Source organism: Hippichthys cyanospilos, chromosome 18 (genome assembly GCF_059441005.1).
Source record: "Hippichthys cyanospilos isolate Australia breed blue-spotted pipefish chromosome 18, RoL_Hcya_1.0, whole genome shotgun sequence".
Lineage (NCBI taxonomy): Eukaryota > Metazoa > Chordata > Actinopteri > Syngnathiformes > Syngnathidae > Hippichthys > Hippichthys cyanospilos.
The window spans coordinates 10,906,707-10,926,197 of NC_142386.1; the positions used below are offsets into that span (position 1 = coordinate 10,906,707).

General features: G+C 40.3%; 2 protein-coding genes across 6 annotated transcripts in view; one reads left to right on the top strand and one right to left on the bottom strand.

The window, feature by feature from the left end:
• Positions 1 to 5,306, bottom strand: part of nrg2a (neuregulin 2a) — a 102,010-nt gene extending 96,704 nt beyond the window's left edge. For both annotated transcript variants that reach the window (XM_088440150.1, XM_088440149.1), the window contains exon 1: positions 4,440 to 5,306. In XM_088440150.1, coding sequence (XP_088296276.1) covers positions 4,440 to 4,875 — 436 coding nt within the window. In that variant the 5' untranslated portion in view covers positions 4,876 to 5,306. The remainder of the gene's footprint in view (positions 1 to 4,439) is intronic.
• A 479-nt stretch (positions 5,307 to 5,785) lies between these two features.
• puraa (purine-rich element binding protein Aa) lies at positions 5,786 to 18,006 on the top strand. Of its 4 annotated transcripts, XM_088440889.1 has the most exons (3): positions 5,786 to 5,916; positions 6,388 to 6,650; positions 12,937 to 18,006. In XM_088440889.1, the coding sequence occupies exon 3, from the start codon at positions 13,042 to 13,044 to the stop codon at positions 13,927 to 13,929; it is 888 nt and encodes a 295-aa protein (XP_088297015.1). In that variant the 5' UTR covers positions 5,786 to 5,916; positions 6,388 to 6,650; positions 12,937 to 13,041; the 3' UTR covers positions 13,930 to 18,006. The 4 variants fall into 4 exon arrangements, with proteins under 4 accessions (XP_088297015.1, XP_088297014.1, XP_088297016.1 ...); XM_088440888.1 differs by lacking the exons at positions 5,786 to 5,916; positions 6,388 to 6,650 and adding an exon at positions 9,902 to 10,059; XM_088440890.1 differs by lacking the exons at positions 5,786 to 5,916; positions 6,388 to 6,650 and adding an exon at positions 10,077 to 10,210.
• The last annotated feature ends 1,485 nt before the right edge of the window (positions 18,007 to 19,491 follow it).

Here is a 19,491-nt window from a genome sequence, read left to right on the forward strand (position 1 = left end):
TGTGTGTATTGTCCACATTCAACCTGTTGTCTGCTACTGCCGCATTCATCTCTGCTGTAGTAGGTAGTACCAACAGCAAATAAACATTTTAAACATTTTGTCCCGGACTTTTCTCCTCCGATCACGTGGGATGAATTTGGCAGGAAAAAAAACAAACACCACTTTCAGGCTAAAAATGCACTGTAATGCATGTAGTTATTCTTATTTGTAACAAGTAAAATATTATTATTTCTTTGTGTTTAATATATTACACTACCGCGTTGCAGCAGAAAGTAATGCCTTACAATAATTACATCACTTTTGTAATGTATTACTCCCAACACTGACAACAAGTTCAAAAGAGCTGTAACTTACAACCACACTTCAGGTTTCAACATTACAATACTTGCCATCAGCGTGTCTTTAGCATTTTGCATTTTTGATTAGCATTAAGCAAAAATAACTTTAGGGTTGCCCTTATTTCAAGGTGCCAACACATTATTAATATATTTTTTTTTCTATGAATAAAGGTCTCTCCCAAATAATTGCCTGGTTTAATCTGCAGTCAGACAAAAACAACAACAACAACAACAAAAACATATGAGGAAATACAGTAATGAGGTGACTTTTTGAACACATTACTGACAATATTCACTGTTTGGGAAAATATGCCGTTGGGAGATTTTAGGCGATAATAAGGCCCGTTTAGTCTCGCCTCTCTAATTGGGACATGAGTTAAAAAGGCAGGGCAATGGAGTGAGTGTGGCATAAGGGAGAAAAGGGGAGCATTTATGTCTCGGGGGTCTAAGCTAAGAGGATTTAAGAATTTAGGAAGACAGCGGGACAGCGGGACAGGGCACATTATGTTCTTAAGCAGTAAGTAAAAATGACTATGCAAGATGACGTCAGGATGTGACTTTCGCTTTTTATTTTTATTTTTTTAATTGCCCAGTGAAATGAAGGAATACAAGAAGAGTGGCTTCCCATTCTCATGCAGTGTAACAGGCCTTTACAAATGTCATGGCGACAGGTACAGGGAGTGGTTTGAGCACTAGTTACAGGGCTTGTCGCAGTAATTTGAGTAGCAGGAACTTGTTTTACCCTGCTAAGGAGCAGTGACTACACTTTGGGTATAATTTAAGACATTGCTGAGAGGTTACAGCAGAACACTGACCAAACTCTGATTCTCTACTACAGGCTTTGCGTTTGCTGTGTAAAGTGTAGTTGCATATCTATGTCACCAGGTTGTGCAGTGCAGTCATTGTCAAAATTTGAGTTATAAATTTTTCAAAGTGGTGTCAACAACATTTAGTTTTAACGGTTCAGTTGGTCAAAATATTTCTAGTTGAAATAAGGATTCACATTTTTTAATGTACATTTCCAGCACTTTGATGCTGAAGTTATTTTTTTTTCTGTTTCAGACTAACCTGTAACCTGTAAAAATGTAAACATTTGTGGAGTGTTTAGATACAATTTTAGATATGAATGTACAATTTTTTGCTATAACAATCTTGTGTATAGTCACCTCAGCGAGTGGTGGTGTGATTGGTGAAATGTTCCCTCTTTCCTAAGGTGGCCTTCGCAAAAATAAGGAAAAAGGCAACTTTTTGCGCCGCCCCTCCCACTTGACATGTTCACTACAGATTATTGTCTATAAAGTTTGTAAAAGTATACCTAAACATGTATCTTTTTTCACATTAGCAAAAGAAAAAAAGCAATATAAACCAACTTTGTGTACAAATCATCAGTGTTCATTATTTTTACAGCATTTATACAGGTTACAGCTTAGTCTAAAACAGAAAAAATAATGACTTAAAGTGCATCAGAGTGCTTGAAAAATACATTAAAAAATGTGAATCCTTGTTTAAACTAGAATATTTTTGACCAACTGAACCGTTAAAAATAAATGTTGTTGACAGCACTTTGAAAAATTCAGTAGATCAGAATGCCAGGAAAAAAAATGTTATTCCTTATTTTTATCACAATTATCCCCTCCCCCAAGATTTGAGAAGCACTGTTTTAACTCAATGATTGGTCATATTTAATCAATGTTGGAGTGAGTTTGAACAATGTATTTTTAACTCTATAAGGTATTGTTTAGTGAGAACAAAATGGAGACAATACAATAAGACAGATACAATTTTAGATATTCTTATATTATTTTTATAGATTAGAATCTTATTTATAGTCACTGTAGCAAGTGTGTATGTGTTGGGGTGTTTTCTGTTTCCTGGACGGGCTGTACTAAACATTTGTACACAAAAAAATACATGTGCACGATGCTACATGCACACTTGCATATAAATGAATCTATGTGCTTTCTCCAGCAGTCATTGTGTTTAATCAATAGGTCGCTAAACCTAGCAAAATCACTCAGCTTTGATTTTCTCTTGTACGACAAGCCGAGCAGCCAGTGAAACGATACACACTCAAATTACATCAATGGCCTCGTGAGCAAATGCATTCGGACTATTACCCAAAAAGAAAAACACGCCGTTGTGGACTATTTAGTTTTCAATTGACCCAACAGGCATGCTTTTATTTTACGTGAGATGAAGCCAGAGTACTGAGAGATTTGAATCCAAGCTCTTTTGACACAGACATGGTAACCATCACCCATTGTGGAGCCTACACATACAAACCAGTCCAAATTTAACCTTGTTAAATATTTGACTTGAAAAAGTGACCCATGAAACAAGAATTACGATTAAAATCCTTTCCATCCATTTTGTTTTGTTTTTTTAATACTGATAATCCTGCTCAGGATTCCTACTCCCAGGACTGGTCACCAATCACAACTCAAACCTAAGATAAATGTAATGTAGTGTCATACTAGCCACAAGGGAGGAATCTCCCAGTAACTATAAGGAGACAAAAATGCTGTCCAAGCATTTATTTTAAGTTTGAACTGCTATTTTGCTCGCCACCAGGGGGCACTCTCCACCTTTAAACGTAATCAGGCATGTTACTGTTGTGCATTGTGCAGTATTCTAAGAATCCAAGGGTGTCAGGGTTATAATGAAAATATGTTGGTGCTGCTCATATTTTTCAACGTGCAGCTATGATCAGTCTGTGTTGAAGGTGTGTCTTCTGTTCTTGTTTCTAAATATGCAGATATGGTCAGTTTGTGTTGAAGGAATGATGTTAGTGAAATCAGGTGATTTTAAAAAAAAAGTTTTAAATTCAAACTTTTTTTTTTTAATTCCACGTGCCATGTTTCTGCGTAAAAATCTGATGTTATGACATGTGGCTTATAGTACACTGAAGTCTATACATGACCCAAAAAAAAAAAATTGCTGTTGCTGTTGTTTATAATCTGGTGTGCCTTATAGTTTGAAGAATATGGTAACTAAAAAAGGGTGGAAAAATCAGCACTGAGTCCAAAAGAAACTGAGCCAATGCTGAGTTATTAATACGCAGTTGAGGATTTGATTTAGCCAACATGCATGAATGCAACTTTCCTCAACAAGACTGTCTAAAATAGCCGCCGGTTTAAATTTAATCCTTTCAAATCCAAAATTCAGCTCCAAATAAAAAAAATAATGAACCCAAATTTGGATAAATCTAACTTCTTCTGCTTGAAATACACAGCAACCCAGCGAGTGAGAAAGGTAACCAAACTTTTTTTGCGTGCGTGAAAACTATTAAACTCACATTCCACATCATCAAGGGGTAACTGAATCCACACTATCTGCAATTGAAGTAAGGTGATTGAACCACGAAAACACCGCCAGAAACAATTAAGAACAAAGCAGTACATTTCATGCATTCATACATTTCATTTCGTCGTTGACAACAAAGGCATTCTAGTCTACATTCTATCATGTTCCAAACGGAGTAGTTCACAAATCCGGTATGTAGACCCAATTTCAGTACTCTCTATGGCATGCTTTCGCACAAGAACAAGAGGCTATGCCAATACGCCAAAGTGAATGCTATTACAGCATTAAAGCGGGTGTGAGCCTAAATATAGCCAAGCAAGCAATTTGCTTGGAACAAAGTGGTGGCGTGCCACCGGCCGCTGTCCCTGGTCCTGAAAGGCGGGCCAAGCTCTATTAGGAGCGCAACGTGTCCTGCAGGACTGCAAGGTGTGCGTAAGGACATTCGGGGTATTAAAACTATGCAGTGTATGCTCCTGAGTGGAGGGGGGCTATTGCAGGATGCAGATAGTTGGATCCGCACAAAGTGCAATTGCACACAAGCAACAGCGCGAGGCGTATGTGTGATGCAGCTGAGCAGAGAGAAAGAGAGTTTGATTGATCACGTGAGCTATGGGAGCCTGCGAGAGTTGTCAAAAATTGCTGCATAGACGCCCCTATGAGTGCTACTCACTCGATCTAAACAATACATTGGGGCAAACGTTCAAGCAGGCTAGATGTTGGCCCACGAAGCCCCGAACCTACACTAGTATGCTTTTCTTCCGGGTCGACCGGTAATCCACAGTACACGATGCCACTTACCGCAGTCCTCGCACAAAATCTTGCCGACATCCTTCTTGAGACTCTTGCCGCTTGTGTCCAGGGGCGCAAATGAAGCCTTGTAGACCAGCGGCGCCTCGGTGGGCTCCATGAAAAAGATGTACTTGCGGTTCTTCTGAACGTCGGCGCACGGAGCCTCCGAGCCGAACTCCCCCAGCACGGTGACCAGCTGCTGGGGTTCCAGCCCGCCGCTGTGCAGGGGCCACACGTCCAGCACTTGGACGTGCACCCCGGGCTGCGGCGGGTGATCGGCGGGGTCGGAGTCGGAGGCGTTCCCCGGCGTGGACTGCACCTTGCCCTCGATCACCACGGCCGACCTGTACGCCCGGTCCTGCAGGGAATCCCAAGTCGGGGGGTAGCAAGCGAACGAGACCCCGATGAGCAGCATGGATAGAGTTGCGAGTGACTCAAGCCTCATGCCGCCTGCTGTGGCTCGCGAGCGGCGGCGGCGGCAGCGGCGGCGGCGACGGGGCTGCGGGGCGATGGCGACGGAGCTGCTGGGCTGCTGGCTGAGGAGGAGGAGACGGCGAGGGGGCTCCAGTGGCTCGGCGGCGCGGCGGACCTCGCACAAGTGCCCATGCCATCGGGATCTGCTGCTTGATCCCCGCTTAAATCCAACGGGTCGACGTGCGGTGGTGCCACATCCAAGGACGCTGACTTCCCGATCCAGTCTAATATGAACAAGAAGGCATCATAGACGGGAGGAGGGAGGAATAGGCTAAAGATGCCCCCCTCCTATGCTGCCATGGCAGCCTCGACTCTCTTATCTTTGCCCAAATATTGCAGTAAGGGGGGGTCGAGCCACAGATTCTGAAGCCAACAAAAGACGACAAAATGCTGCAGTGGGCCCACAAGTTGTAGTCGCTCGCGTCTCAGGAGCATGGGAGGGGGGGGGGGGGGGGGGGGGGTAAAAAAAAAAAGACGAAAAAAAAACCAAGCTCAGGTTTGATCAGAGAATTATAACATGGTTGTGGTCCTAAGCTGCTCGCCACCTTCCGCCGCGGCTCTCCCTGCCTCACCCCGCGCTCCACAGACCCACGGAAAATGGACCAGATTGCCAAAAGAAGAGGGCAGGAGGGAGGTGGGGGGCGTCACACAAGAATGCAGGATGGGAGATATGCACAGGTTCCACCTCCTCACCCCTCCCAAGCCCAGGTCATTCCAATTGACATGACTTTAACAGTCCGAAACCTCAAACAAGTTTTTCTATATCGATATTATTTTTTTAAACAAATACTGAAGAACTACAACGGTGATGAACTACTTTCAACAATGCTTAGAAAGACATTTTACTCACATATAGTCAGATATGTGGGGACAAATTGGAGTAGTTTCAAGATCATAGGCTAAAAAGTAATGTAGTGCAATCACGGTCTCAAGATCCTCAAAGAGTGACATCTTCTGTCTAGATCGGGTATGACATCGTGAATGCAGCGTGTTGGATTTGGAGCACTAACAGGTAGGTGGGCAGCATCTCACACAAAAACTAGGACGCACTCGCGCATACCTTGGAAATGTACCATAAAACGCTTTATAAAGAGTTGTAATATTTGAATGGTTATATATTTGAATGGATACCCCAATTGCCTGGCACTGCCTTTACAAATACATACATACATACAAATACACACATAGCTAAATATTATATTTTGATTGATTGCTGATAACCACAATGTCAAATAAAGAAACTGACGACTGGCACCCTCGTTTAAACATCACTGTATGATTGAATAGAATTTGATCTTCGGGGATGCTATGTTTGACGAAGATTGGGTTGGAAAAAAATCTGAGCTGGACTGAGCAGGAGTCCATCCCAGATGATTGAGGTGCCGTAGGCTACACCCTACACTATTGACAGTTTAACATAGAACAATAATTTACAGTCACATTAATGCGTCCAAACTCTTTCAATTTTCATTGTGAAATCAAGGAGGCCATGCTGCAGTTCCTCAACATGACCACGAGAGCGCGTCAGAACTCCTTTGGTTGGCAGTGCGTGGTGACGTCACGGGAAGGCGCGTACGGCGCCTGCCTACTGGTTGTGTGTGTCGCTCTGTGTGCCACGACTCTGGTCCGGTCCATCTTGGGAAGTGTGCTCCAGCAGCCCGACTCGTTCGACCAACCCATCACGGAGCAGAGGTGCTCATGTGCGGCTTGTGCCGTCAGCTCAGCGTCCATGCTATGTACAAACTGGTAAGGAATGAAATATGCTTAATCGCAGTACCAACACAGTTTGATTGCGTCGTGGCCGTGCACAAAAGAGTCCTGGTGGATGTAAGGCCTTGCGGAGTGCTTCGCAGAGTTCGCCCAGCACATAGCAACTATACCGCCGTGTCACGCCCAAGTGCGTGGCTCCCTCACACGCACGTGACATTGACGGCAAACTTTGCTGCTGCCTTGTGTCAAAAGTAAGTGACATGCGAGTAATGTGACGTTTCGAGTTAAGAAACGACTGGAAATTTGACAAAAATGTGAAACTAGCTCTAACTGTTTGATATTTTCGGCGATTGTTTTTGGATTGGATTCTGATGAAAATGGGAAACGTTTTGAGTCAGATTTTCTGCTTTGTCATTAGGGAGGGACATCTGAAACACAACCAACGATTTTAAAATGCAGGATAAGAATTGATAATTATATTTAAAAAAAAACGCATTTTTTTTTCAAACTAAAAATATGATTATGGTCCTCTTCTTTTATCCACCACGAGACCGAAAGGTTGTCGATTTCTAATTCATGATTTATATTTGTATGGACTGTCGGAATATTTTTATTTATTTTTTTTTTATCTTCAATAATGTTATATATACAAACCTTTTGTGACGTGTGGCGGGTTGATCAACTCTAACTAAAGAGGGACGCCATCTGCCAAATTTACTTATACGGGGAAAATAACGAACTGACGCATTAGCCTGCAGGCATTTAAATTTCTCATTCAAAATTTAAAAAATATACAAAAAAATGTAATCGCTATAAACCTTATTCTGATATAAAATCAACCCAGTAGAATCTATTTTTAACTGCTCGCATTGTATAACGACAACAGCATTATTCAAACCTATAGGGCTATACTAAAAAAATGCAAGGTTATAATTATATTTTTACCCATTAATTCCACTATTTTATTTATGGAAAGTCTCTTTGTACCCCTTACATGTAGTGCAAATTGTGAGAGCGTTTTATTCCATCGTTTTATTTTCTACTGAAATGTCACAATCAGGTAAAGGCCTGCAATAATGTTTGCAAACGTTAGACACTGGCTTGTAAACTCGTGTTCTATTAAAGAGATAAATATATACTTGGCTAATGCTACATGTTAAAATGAACGAATGTATGAACCGAATGCAGAAAAGAACATTAGGCGTTGCAGGGAGAATGTACATTAAGGCCTGTAGACGATACTGTGGGCGGCCACTAGCTGTTCCTTATCGGACAAAAACATTTGATGCATTCATGTGCAGGTTGAAGAAGAAACATTTCATTCATAAACTAAAAAATAAAATAAATAAAAGGATATACATTACAGCGACTTCTTAGAGATTATTTGTTTTTTACTTCAAAAGATAAGCGGCTATAGAAAAGAGGTGGATGGATACTTAAAGGGACAATGTGTAAGATTTAGACTTTTTTTTTTTATTACGGACAGCAGGAGGGACTGCATTTACCATTGTCCGTAGCTATAACAAACATGGCGGCCTCCGTAGAAGTGCCACCCACCATGTAATATATTTCAATAACTAGACCTATACGATTATATCGTGGTTAAGAACGCATTTATTTGCAAGTTTTTTACATTTGTAATCTAATTGTAATTGTAATTTAATGTATTCCTTTTGAATGAAAAACCATCTAAATCTTGTAGTGTCCCTATAAAAGGCCTACCGACAATGTCAGGACCAGCACTTATCATAATAAGCGTTTGAAACATCGTCAAAATGTGAATTTCAGAGGTCGAAAGAGTTTTAACGCCACGGAAAATAATTCGGATTAAATTTGTATATTGTATATTCTTTTATGCATACAGAAAATCCTGAACAAAGTCAGCACGTGCGCTATCTCCTCCTATATAGTCCATGGCAAGCACGAATGTTAATCTTAAATGAATAATGGGGTCCTTATTTATTTATGTTGTACCTGTAATAAATTATTGCAGAAGTCTTCTTCAACTTTATTTGTAAACGAATACGTGTTTGTAAACGAATACGTGTTTCTAGAAAAAAAAATTATCATTGAAATTAAGGAATATTTGTTTTTTCTGTGTTAAACTTAAAACAGTAAACTCAAACTACAGCACAGCGTCAACCGGCAGACGCTTAAATTATACGTATTGTTCATGTGAAAGCATTAACATGTCCGTGTCACCTCAACTTGTACCATTAAAATTATTTAAATATGCATACTTGCCATAAAAACATGTGTTCGTCATCATATTTAATTAGATTCTTATTGTTGACTTAGTTGTATCTTGCTTTTTATTTGAAAATTGCTTGTTTTCAAATTATCACGTTTCATTAGAAAAGAAAAAAGGGGTTAAATGATCACATTCCACTATAAAGCACAAAAGGGCGCTTCATATCTGAACTTTTTTTTTAAGTCCCCAATTGTAGCGTCAGTTAATTCGCCGATCAGTGTTCTTATCACTGTAGTTGTATTTTATCACTGTAGTTGTATTTGTCGTTTACTTTCCGTATGAGCGGAGTGGCAAATAAAGAAACGTTTGACTGGTATTTGTGCGGTTAAATATTTATTGATTTATTTATTTACTATGGGTGGAGTGACGACAAACGTTTTGTTTGATTTTTTTACAGTAGCCTATCGTGTAACAAGTTAATTAAATATTGGACTAACAACTTAATTTGCTTTAAAACACTATTTTTTTAATTCATTTTACTTAATAGAATTCTTATTTATTGGCAGTGGTTCTATCAAAGGGTTGAGTACACGGTTACAAGTTTGACATGTAATTTAATGTCGTTAGCTTAATAGCATATTTGCACAAGTCTTTTTTTTTTTTTTGTAAAACTGAACGGTCAAGGTGTTCTCCAAAAATGTTCATTTGATAATACACATGACTATGCTAGTCTAACGCCAAAGTGTTTTAGGAAGACTTTCGTTGTACTTTGTCAATGTGGAGTGAAATGCAGAAAACATAACAGCATATTTGCGCGAGTCATTTTTTTTTACCCGACAGCCACGTAGCTTTCCGAAAATGTTCACAAATGACACAAAGCAGTATGCTAGGCTAACGCCAATGCATTTTAGGAACAATGTTTCGCTATATTTTATTTGTCAATGTGGAGTAAAATGCAGTGAACAAAAAGTGTCAAACCAATGAATGAAATACGTTTTTTTCCCCTTTGAAGACGGCAAGGGCGCGTGTTGTGCAAGAGTTTCTCTGTCATTCCACGTAGCGCTCCTCATACACTAAAAAGGAAAAAACACGTAAAACTAACGTCACATACACAAGACACTTATGCAAGCGCTCATCGTCTCTAAATGAAAAGATGCGTGCATTTGCCACGGAATCGTTCACAGCGACAGACGTGACTTAAATGCGCCTTGTTGTAGCCATGATGTGCCAGCAAGCATCACTTGCTAAATTAAGGTATGTGTTTTGCAATTTTTTCTCGCCGTCCCGTTGTCCGACTTAACTGACGTCGCTCCATGTAGTTGCTGTGTTGTCAACTGTGCCTTCTGTCATATTTGAGGAATCGAAGTTGCTTGTATTTGTTTAGCAGGAGTTAGCCACTCTGTAGGTAATCAACGCATTTTACAGACTTATGTTAGCACTCTGAATCATTTCGCACTTAGAGAGTGAAAACAACGCAATTTGCTTCCTTCTTGGTTAGCCATTTGCAACTGAAAAAAAGAAAAGAAATTGTGTCCGTTAAATCACTCCGCCGCTTACTGACGCGTCGTCTTGAAAGACCTGTGGATCAATTCGAGAGCACAATCAAGACAAGGTTCTTTAAAAGCAAGTACGGTACTGTCAAATCGTGTCGTAGCCATTTTTAAAGCGCAAGTGTGTCAGGTGACATTTCAGTGGCAAAAGCTAACATAGAGCCCAGATGATACATAAATGTTGCTTTGTCGCTGGAGCGTACGCCAACGTTGTCGCCATGTTGAATGTGTCATTGTGATGCTGCTTGTAGATGTACCATTAAAGGCACTTAGTTAGTGCTTCACAATTTTCGCTAAGCCCCCTTTAAGAAACTAGAGACTATAAATAAGCCCCCCTTAAGAAACAGAGACTATTAATAAGATCATTCTCTCTCTATTTTTTTTTTTTTATACAGGGTAAGGGCTAGTCTGAAACTGGAAAAAAAATGAAGTTAGTGCATCAAAATGCCTGAAATGTGAAACATTTTTGACCATCTGAACAGGTTATAGGTTAGTCTGAAACAGGAAAAAAAGAGCTTTGTGCATCAGACTGCCTTGAATAAAATAAAAAAAATATGTCAACCTTATTTAAATTTGAAACCTTTTTGACTAATTCAACAATTTGATGCTGAAAAAAAATTGAATCAGTCAATAACAATAATGTAATTTTATTTGGATCATTAACACAGGAGCATCTAAACATTTTAGCCTATAGAAAAAGGTATAAAACCATTGTGCTGATTGTTTTCTAAATCACAAGAATAAGTGGCTACAAACAGTTGATGGATGGATTAATCATTAATGTCAAATAAATCTTGTAAAAGTTATAACTCTAAAAGTGCCACTGCTTTACCTTTTTTTCAAGATTGTTGAATCTTGAAAAAGTTGTAACTCCAAAAATAAGCGCGCCACTGCTTTACCTTGTGCTGTGGATGTGCAATTACACTATTGTGTATACAATTTTGACAAACCTTTTTGGTATGTTGCTTGGTAGAAGTTCCACAAGTGATATGCAGGTTCCCTAGTTATATGAAAGACTGAATGAATCATTTCTTTTAGAATTGCATTATTCACACTAAATTAAATGTTTAAAAAAGGTACAGTACTTGAAACATTAAATATTCTACCTGTCATATTTTACAGTATTTAAAAACAGTAGCATTTGAGGCTTGATTTATAGTAGGTGTTTACACACTCCTATTTAACACGAATTTAAATGTGACGTTTATTCTGAATATAGCCACATCCGCTGATATAGGTAATTGTGTCCACTTACACCAACATATGGGTAGATTTTCATTTTTACATCTATATTTACAAGCATAGCAATGGGCCTCTTTGATATTTTTTAGATTGTCAAAGCTGTATATTACAGTACATGTGAATTAAAGAGCTTTGTAAATACAAAATAATACAAATACAAATAGCTTTGTATTTGACTAGATTTTAAGCGTCAGATGAGAAAATATCAGCCCATGCACAGCGGTCAGTCCCATATCTGCATGAAGAACCAAAACAAGTTATCTGTCATAAACATTTTTTAAGCAGTTACTTCATGTGCTATTGTCACATTTTGAACCTTGATAGTTTTGCTTCCTTCATTACAACTGCATCAAAGTGAATATTCGATGCTGTCAGTGGCAGTGAATGAGTTAAATTACTCCCTGTAAGCACAGTAAAAAAATAGTATTTGAAGTCCAAACAGATACTATTATCAGTTTACATTTTTAGGAAATGCCACGGGCCACTTAAAAATGGACAGAGCACCACAAATGGCCCTGGTGCCATAGTTTGGACACCCATGGCCTAGTAATAGCATTGCACCACAGATGTTAAGATGCTCAAAACCTTTGTAGTCATCCAATTAATGCATTGAAATGGGTTACAATGGATGTTGTCAAATGAGAATATTTTGTGAATATTTGTAATTCCCATAATCGTGCAATCAAGGTTCAATGAAAAGTCACAATTATCTTTGTGACAATCTGATCCAAGTGTGAGTCGTAATAGAACAATGATGTCCAAACTATGTCTCGGGGGCCAATTGCGTCCCACAGCATTGACTAAAAAGACACTAGGGCTAGTTAAAAAAAATAGTGCATGCACTTAAGATGGTTTTTAACATTGACTAAAGATGACATTTTTACATGGCATGCAAAGCTAGGTTAAAAAAATATCTTAATTTGGTATAAAGCATCTCTATGCAAAAATACTAATGATAATTTATGAAATTGTTGTAATGAAATAACACAATTTTATTTTTAAAACAACCAACTTTGCATTATTGATCCTCAAGTAACTTATCGGTTGAGTGCAACTATTTGCATTATAACGTTTGACAGAAAGCGAGTATGCTTTTAAGTTGATTCCTTGCTTGACCTTGTATGTCTTTAAAAAAATGAAAGCAGTTGAATTTGACGTTGTATCCTGTGATTTTGTATGTGACACTCAAAGGAAACACCCCTGCGATAGAACAAGCCACATTCAATATGGCCGTCGCGATCGCATGTCCCAGTCACAAAACAGGAAGCTCAAGGCGGTCTATGTAGTTTGACGTCTCCTAACGCTGATTTCTCTCTTCTTTTTTCGTGTGCCCCGGCAGATCTCGCGAGAGCCGCGTCGCTGGCTGTGACTGGTCGAGTCTTTGCGGTTTAGACTGAGGGAGAAGGCAGGCAGGCAGGCAGGCAGGCAGGCAGCAGGCAGCATCATGGCGGACAGAGACAGTGGAAGTGAGCAGGGAGGAGCGGCCCCGGGCCCAGGCTTCGGTTCCATGCACTCGGCAGCGGGAGGGGCGGGCTCGGCTTCCGGCCTCCAGCACGAGACTCAGGAGCTGGCGTCCAAGCGGGTTGACATCCAAAACAAACGCTTCTATTTGGACGTAAAGCAGAACGCCAAGGGCCGCTTCTTGAAGATAGCCGAAGTCGGGGCCGGCGGCAACAAGAGCCGCCTCACGCTCTCCATGTCCGTGGCGGTCGAGTTCCGCGACTACTTGGGGGACTTCATCGAGCACTACGCCCAGCTGGGTCCCAGCAACCCGGGCATGGTGCAGGACGAGCCGCGGCGGGCGCTCAAGAGCGAGTTCCTGGTGCGCGATAACCGCAAGTACTACATGGATCTAAAGGAGAACCAGAGGGGACGCTTCCTGAGGGTCCGGCAGACGGTCAACCGGGGGCCCGGCTTGGGCTCCGCGCAGGGCCAGACCATCGCGCTCCCGGCCCAAGGACTTATCGAGTTCCGCGACGCTTTGGCCAAACTTATTGACGATTACGGCGTGGAGGAGGAGCCGGTCGAGTTGCCCGAAGGCTCCTCGTTGACTGTGGACAACAAGCGCTTCTTCTTCGACGTGGGCTCCAACAAGTACGGCGTGTTCATGCGGGTAACCGAGGTGAAGCCCACCTACCGCAACTCCATCACGGTGCCCTACAAAGTCTGGTCCAAGTTCGGAAATACCTTCTGTAAATACGCCGACGAGATGAAGAAGATCCAGGAGAAGCAGCGCGAGAAGCGAGCGTGCGTGATGGAGGAGGAGGAGGAGGAGGAAGAAGAGGAGGAGGAGGAGGAGGAGGTGCCGGCGGACGATGGAGACGAGGATTGAGAACCGATGACGTGAAAATAACAAAAAGAAGCTAACCATAAACTCTACTGTATAAAAGAAACAAATCTAACTGTTAACGGTTTAACTCCAAGGGAGCATCACCCACAATATAAGAACCCACCACAAGCAGTTCTGACATGTTGTCACTCATCGCTGGATGTTAGCCCACTTATCCACCATTAATACAGTAACTGGCTGCTAAACAAAGTAATAACATGTTCTGAACATTCTTTCCTACTTGACAAAAAGATGAGTCTTTATTTCCCTTATTAACAGAGTTAAAAACTTTTATACCACTTAAAAGCTAAAAAAAAAAAAAAAAAAGTGTTTGCAATGTCGGGATCTGAGAGTAAGCGTTTCCTTTTCGTCTAAGCTAATAACTTCAGCACAAATGACAAATTTTCTTTTTTTCCAAAACCAAAATTTAGAATGTTTGTAAAACAAACAAAAAAAATGCGGTCACATGTATTCGCCATCTTTATTACTTGTGACTAAATGTGTTTACACACAAATCAAATGAGGGCTAGGCCTGCTTTGAAAACTGCTTTAGATTTCAGTTTTTCTCTTGTGCAATATGCATTGCATCAAAATCTAATCGATATTGGTCAGTGGTTCTTGACGTGTTGAGCAAGGCATTCAAAGAAGTAAATATCAGTTGAAATTGTTGCCATGCAAATGGATATATTAGACCGCCGTGTGTCGTCGTCAATGCCGTGTGTTGGGTTCAACGGTACTAAATGCGTGATAATTAAATGAACGATTGGCCGCAACATAAAAATGTCGGAAATGGTGCCAATTAGGATGTGCCGCCGCTGCATGTTTGCGCACTGCAAAAACGATTGCGTTGATGGTCTTGGGACCCTTCCGTAAATTTTTGCCTGTGTTGCACGAAAGCTCAACTTGAGTATTGAGTGATGTCCATCCAAAGGCTTGGTGATGTAAAAGATGATCACCAAAGCACTACCGGGGGAGCATCTTGGATAAGGCCTTGGTCAGCGGTCCGGTTCTGTGACCACCTTCCCTCCCTGATGGGTTTCCTTTCAGATTCTGAAGTCCACTGGAGGGCTAAAATGGATAAGACCCCTTTTACACTGCCTCGAAAAGCCAACTTTTTTCCTGCCTTTTTTTTTTTTGTGTGTCACTGGTACAAAGGACCCAGAATGGGTCAAAGTTCAGGAAGTCGCTGTCTGACAAACTGAATTTGTACCCAATATACGCTTCCTTATTTGCTTCCTTGCCCAATTTTCGTCAGTTGACGTTGGGAATGGTCTTTGCAGTTTGCCGGCAAATCAAGCAGAAGATTACGATGTTGGACGGCCTGAAGTTGGGTCGGGTAAAACGTACCGGTCTCCTTTTGTTGTGAAGGCTTTGCTAAATTGCCTGCTCAGGGAGTTCAGTGTTTTCATCATTGGTGGTGGTGTAACTTTTGCGAGATCCGGTGGTTCGAACGGCTCCTGAATGATACCTGAAATGAAAATGGAAGCGTATATAAGTGAATTTGGTGACACCTTAGGATCTATACAAAATGTTAGCGTCAAGTGACGCTCGAACGCCCATTTATGGCAATGTCCCGTTGGTTCTATGTATTTACAAAGGCAGATAAACGGAAGATTAGTAATGGCTATTTGTATGGAAGCGTGGACATGCCTATGCGGAGGGAGCATTTTTGACTGGGCTATGTCATTTGAACGTACTGCAAAGTCATTGCAATTCTGAGGATGTTTGGTAAGGTCGTTCAAAAGTATTGATAAAACATAATTGCTAAAAACAGCATTTCCGCATAATGCCTTTGGGTATTACCTTGCATGCAATTATTTGTGTGAGGCATTTAATATTGTGCCAATACATTCAAAAGACTAGAAAAGTCATTTGAATGTACTGCAAAGTCATCCGAAGACATTTTACCAAACACATTGGTAAAATGTGGGCTAGTTAGTAAAAAAAAAAATTCCTCCCATAATCCCATAGGGCGTTGACTTGCTCACAATTGCACAACTAATCGTCTAAAGCCAAAAAAGTTTTTTGTTTTGTTGGAATGACTACCATGAAGAATTTAAGACTAGGACACGTCATTTCAATGCATTATAAAGACAGTGTATTTACTTGCACATGTGTACAATTGCGCAATTATTCCTATGTCCATACCCCAAGGGATTATGGGAAAACTAGCGTTTCGTTGAGTGACTTTAAAAGCAGTTACTTGCAAGTTCATATGTCTATACCCCAAGATATTATGGGAAAAAGTTTTTAGCATTTCGTTTTACTAGTATTGAACAACTTTGCCCGAAAACAATTACTTGACCAACAACTTTGCAACTATGAATTGAATGACATAATTATCACACAAAAAAACTCTCCCTTGGCAGTTCCACACTTTGTATTTTCGCAGTATTTTTGTTGTAATGTTTCACTTCAGTTGGTCCGCATTTTCCTCGGGGGGGTGATGTTATACTTGGGCTGCCACACGGAAAACGACTGGCTCTTGTCCAGTTCTGTCGCATCTCATAGATGTGTGATAGCAGTTTTATAAACTTTTGGCCAGTCACGAAAAGAAACTGGCAACAATCAGATCTATTTACCTCAGCAGTGAGTTCAATGTTTGCTTCCGTGATGTTTAGATTTGACTGGAAACCAGCAAACTAGACTGTCCTTGACCACCTTCTATATGGTAAAAGTGTTACTGGGAGCATCCTCTTCAGCATATAAAACAACCTGGTGCCTTACACACTCCGCATGCTTACACGCTGGCCTGGTGCTTTGGATCGCAAGTTTGGCTTCTTTTCAATGACCTTTTTCTTCCATTTTTGTGTCTCGGCCCAGACTCGTGGTGCTAAAAAAAAAAAAAAGGCGGCGTCCTTTTCCTTTTTCCCGAAACTTTCATCGCGACTAACATTATTCCCCAGCCATCCAGGTATCGGCCTACATGTAAACATGGAAAAGGGGGGAGGGGGGTCACCTGGATGCAAGATGCAAATGAGTTAGCGCCAAGCACATTGTATAGCGGGAAGAGCGGTGGACTAAAATGTTTGGAAAGTTGTTGACAAGCCTCCATTGCCGCCCCTCCACCCACCTCTTGATATGCTCTGGCTTTTAGGTAGTCATGTATGTTGTCAGTCGCGCAATTAACGGGGAGTAGCACGCATGTTTTTTTGTTATTTTGTTACCTTCTCAGCGTTATTCCACTTTATTTGTAACTTATGGAATGTTTTCGCCCACAACAAAAAAAATATATATATATCTATTTTTTATGTGCAACATTTCATGACTGTGCAATATCATATGTGCCAATTTTGGCAATATATGTATATCAATTAAAATATATGATTACTATTTGAAAAATGTGGCTGAATTCCATGTTTATTTCTAGTGAAGCAGTTGTAAGCCGTTATTTGCACTCAAAATATAAGCTCCATAATGGAGGGGAATGGAGGTTGAACGAAGGTCAAAACAGCCACTAGGTCAAAGCAGTTCACGATAACTTGGAACCACAAAGCAATTGCCAAAATAGCAACAAGCATTGAACGTGAAAAAGAAACACTTTGGAATATAAAAAAAAATGCAAACTGAAATCTCCATGTTAGCTTAAAGCTAAGAAAAGGTGCTTGAGTCCAGTCATTTCCAGTTTGGTGAACTGTCTTCAGTGGTGGTTGTGAGTTGCACTTTGCTTTCCCATGCAGGTTGAAAACACCTGACCAATACTTTATCTTGAGAATGTCTTATCTTTCACTTTTGTTTTGATACATGGAATATAGCGTATGTATATTTGACAAAATTTGAGTTTAATTTTGCCCGATAGAGAATCTATTCAAAGTATATGTATTTTCATGTTTCTTGTTGAAAGAAAAAAGTACCAAAATGTCAATTATATTCACTGATGGGGAAAAATGTTTGGTTTTGATGTAGTATTTGTCCACACTGTCTGACAATTCCATTAATGACGAAAGCTTAATTTTACAGCCTCAAAAATGCGAAATTGGTGACAAAACACCTGACAATTACCTGTGTCGTCCTCTTCTAATTCTAGTACTGTATGTGTCATAACAGGCTGTAAAATAAAGCATTGATCTCTGATCCTAATGATGTTGCTACTTTTATTATTGTCCAGAAAACAAATTGAAGACTGAACTGAAGCTGCAGTTGTGCATTGAACTCTTGTTCAAATAATTTTACAGTCAATGCTCACTTGAGCTGGATATTACACATAACACCCCCTCAAGACACAGACACACAAATGCAAATACTCTCTCATTTATGACTACATTTTCAAAACAAAGTTACTTGTACCATTACAAAGAAACAAACGGTACACCAATATTGATATGACGGCGAGGTTTTGGAAGATCATTCGATCAATACAGCGTGACACAACGGAAGATGACACGATTTATTGTATGACACTCGAATTAAAGAAAACGTTCGACTGGATTATCCCCACACGATTGCTCCCGCATCATATAAAGCAACATGCTTTGTTTTATGGAGTGACGTAATTCTTATTACCTTTCCCCCGTTTGACCACTAGAGAGCGCTGTTTGTTCATAAATACTCGGCAAAACAAAGGCAAAGCGAGCTAAAACGACGATCATGACCCCGTCAAGTAGCATGCGGAAGAGCAGTGGCTCCCAAACCTTTTTTGTGTACCCCCTCCCCCCCCTTTTTTTTAAATACCATAAATCCCCATAGGTATCAAATACTCCATAGATTCTCCCAATGTAGAACGTAGCACAGGTGATTAATTAACAAAAAAAACTTGATTTAGGTCATCTGAACTTTTAATTCTTAGGCACATTCATCTACTAAAAGTGAAAACATAAAAACCACACATTTTGCCTAGAAAACAAATGTCATTTAATCGGTTCTTTTGTTGTAATGCAGCGTTTCACCACAGGGAGACGACAGAATTTTCATACTCGATCCCATAGAAGTCAACTGACTTTCTTATCGTCTACTTGTACCCTGCGAATGACTGAGAACCAGTTTATGTTTGTATACTGTATTTCAACGTCAGATGGGTAATAAACTCCAACTCACCCTTGACAACTCGACAACAAACTGCAAGCACGTTCTCCGTCGTTGTCAATGTTGCTGCAGCTTTTGTCTTTTTTGGGCCGCTGCCATTCGACAATGCAGAAGTAAGCCAGAGAAGGACATTCAAGACTGCATACTTGACCAAAGCCAGTGACGTCAGGGACTAGTGAACTAGTGAAGCAACAACGTAAATCGTTATTTTCAGCTTTGAAATAAAGTATACAAATTTAATTGTTTTTGATAGTGTTAGCCTTGGTATTAAGGTTTGTGTTTTTCCAAGCCTAAGCCAAGTTTTGACTGCTTTTTTTAAAGTGACTCCAATGGCAAAAGTGGTAGACAGAGATTTACTACAGAAATCAGACAAACAGAAGTCACCTGCAAACAAAACAATGCAAACGCATTAACACACACACATCAATTGACAATTACGAAACGGAAGCAAAAAAGTGCAAAAGAGAACCCCAAACCCACTGCGATCAAAATAGCTGAAAACTAAAAATGCAAACAGAGTAAAAAGGAAAACGCCACAAAACA

Excerpts from the sequence above, each read along its gene's own strand:
- puraa (XM_088440889.1), top strand. The coding sequence starts at position 13,042 with ATGGCGGACAGAGACAGTGGAAGTGAGCAGGGAGGAGCGGCCCCGGGC.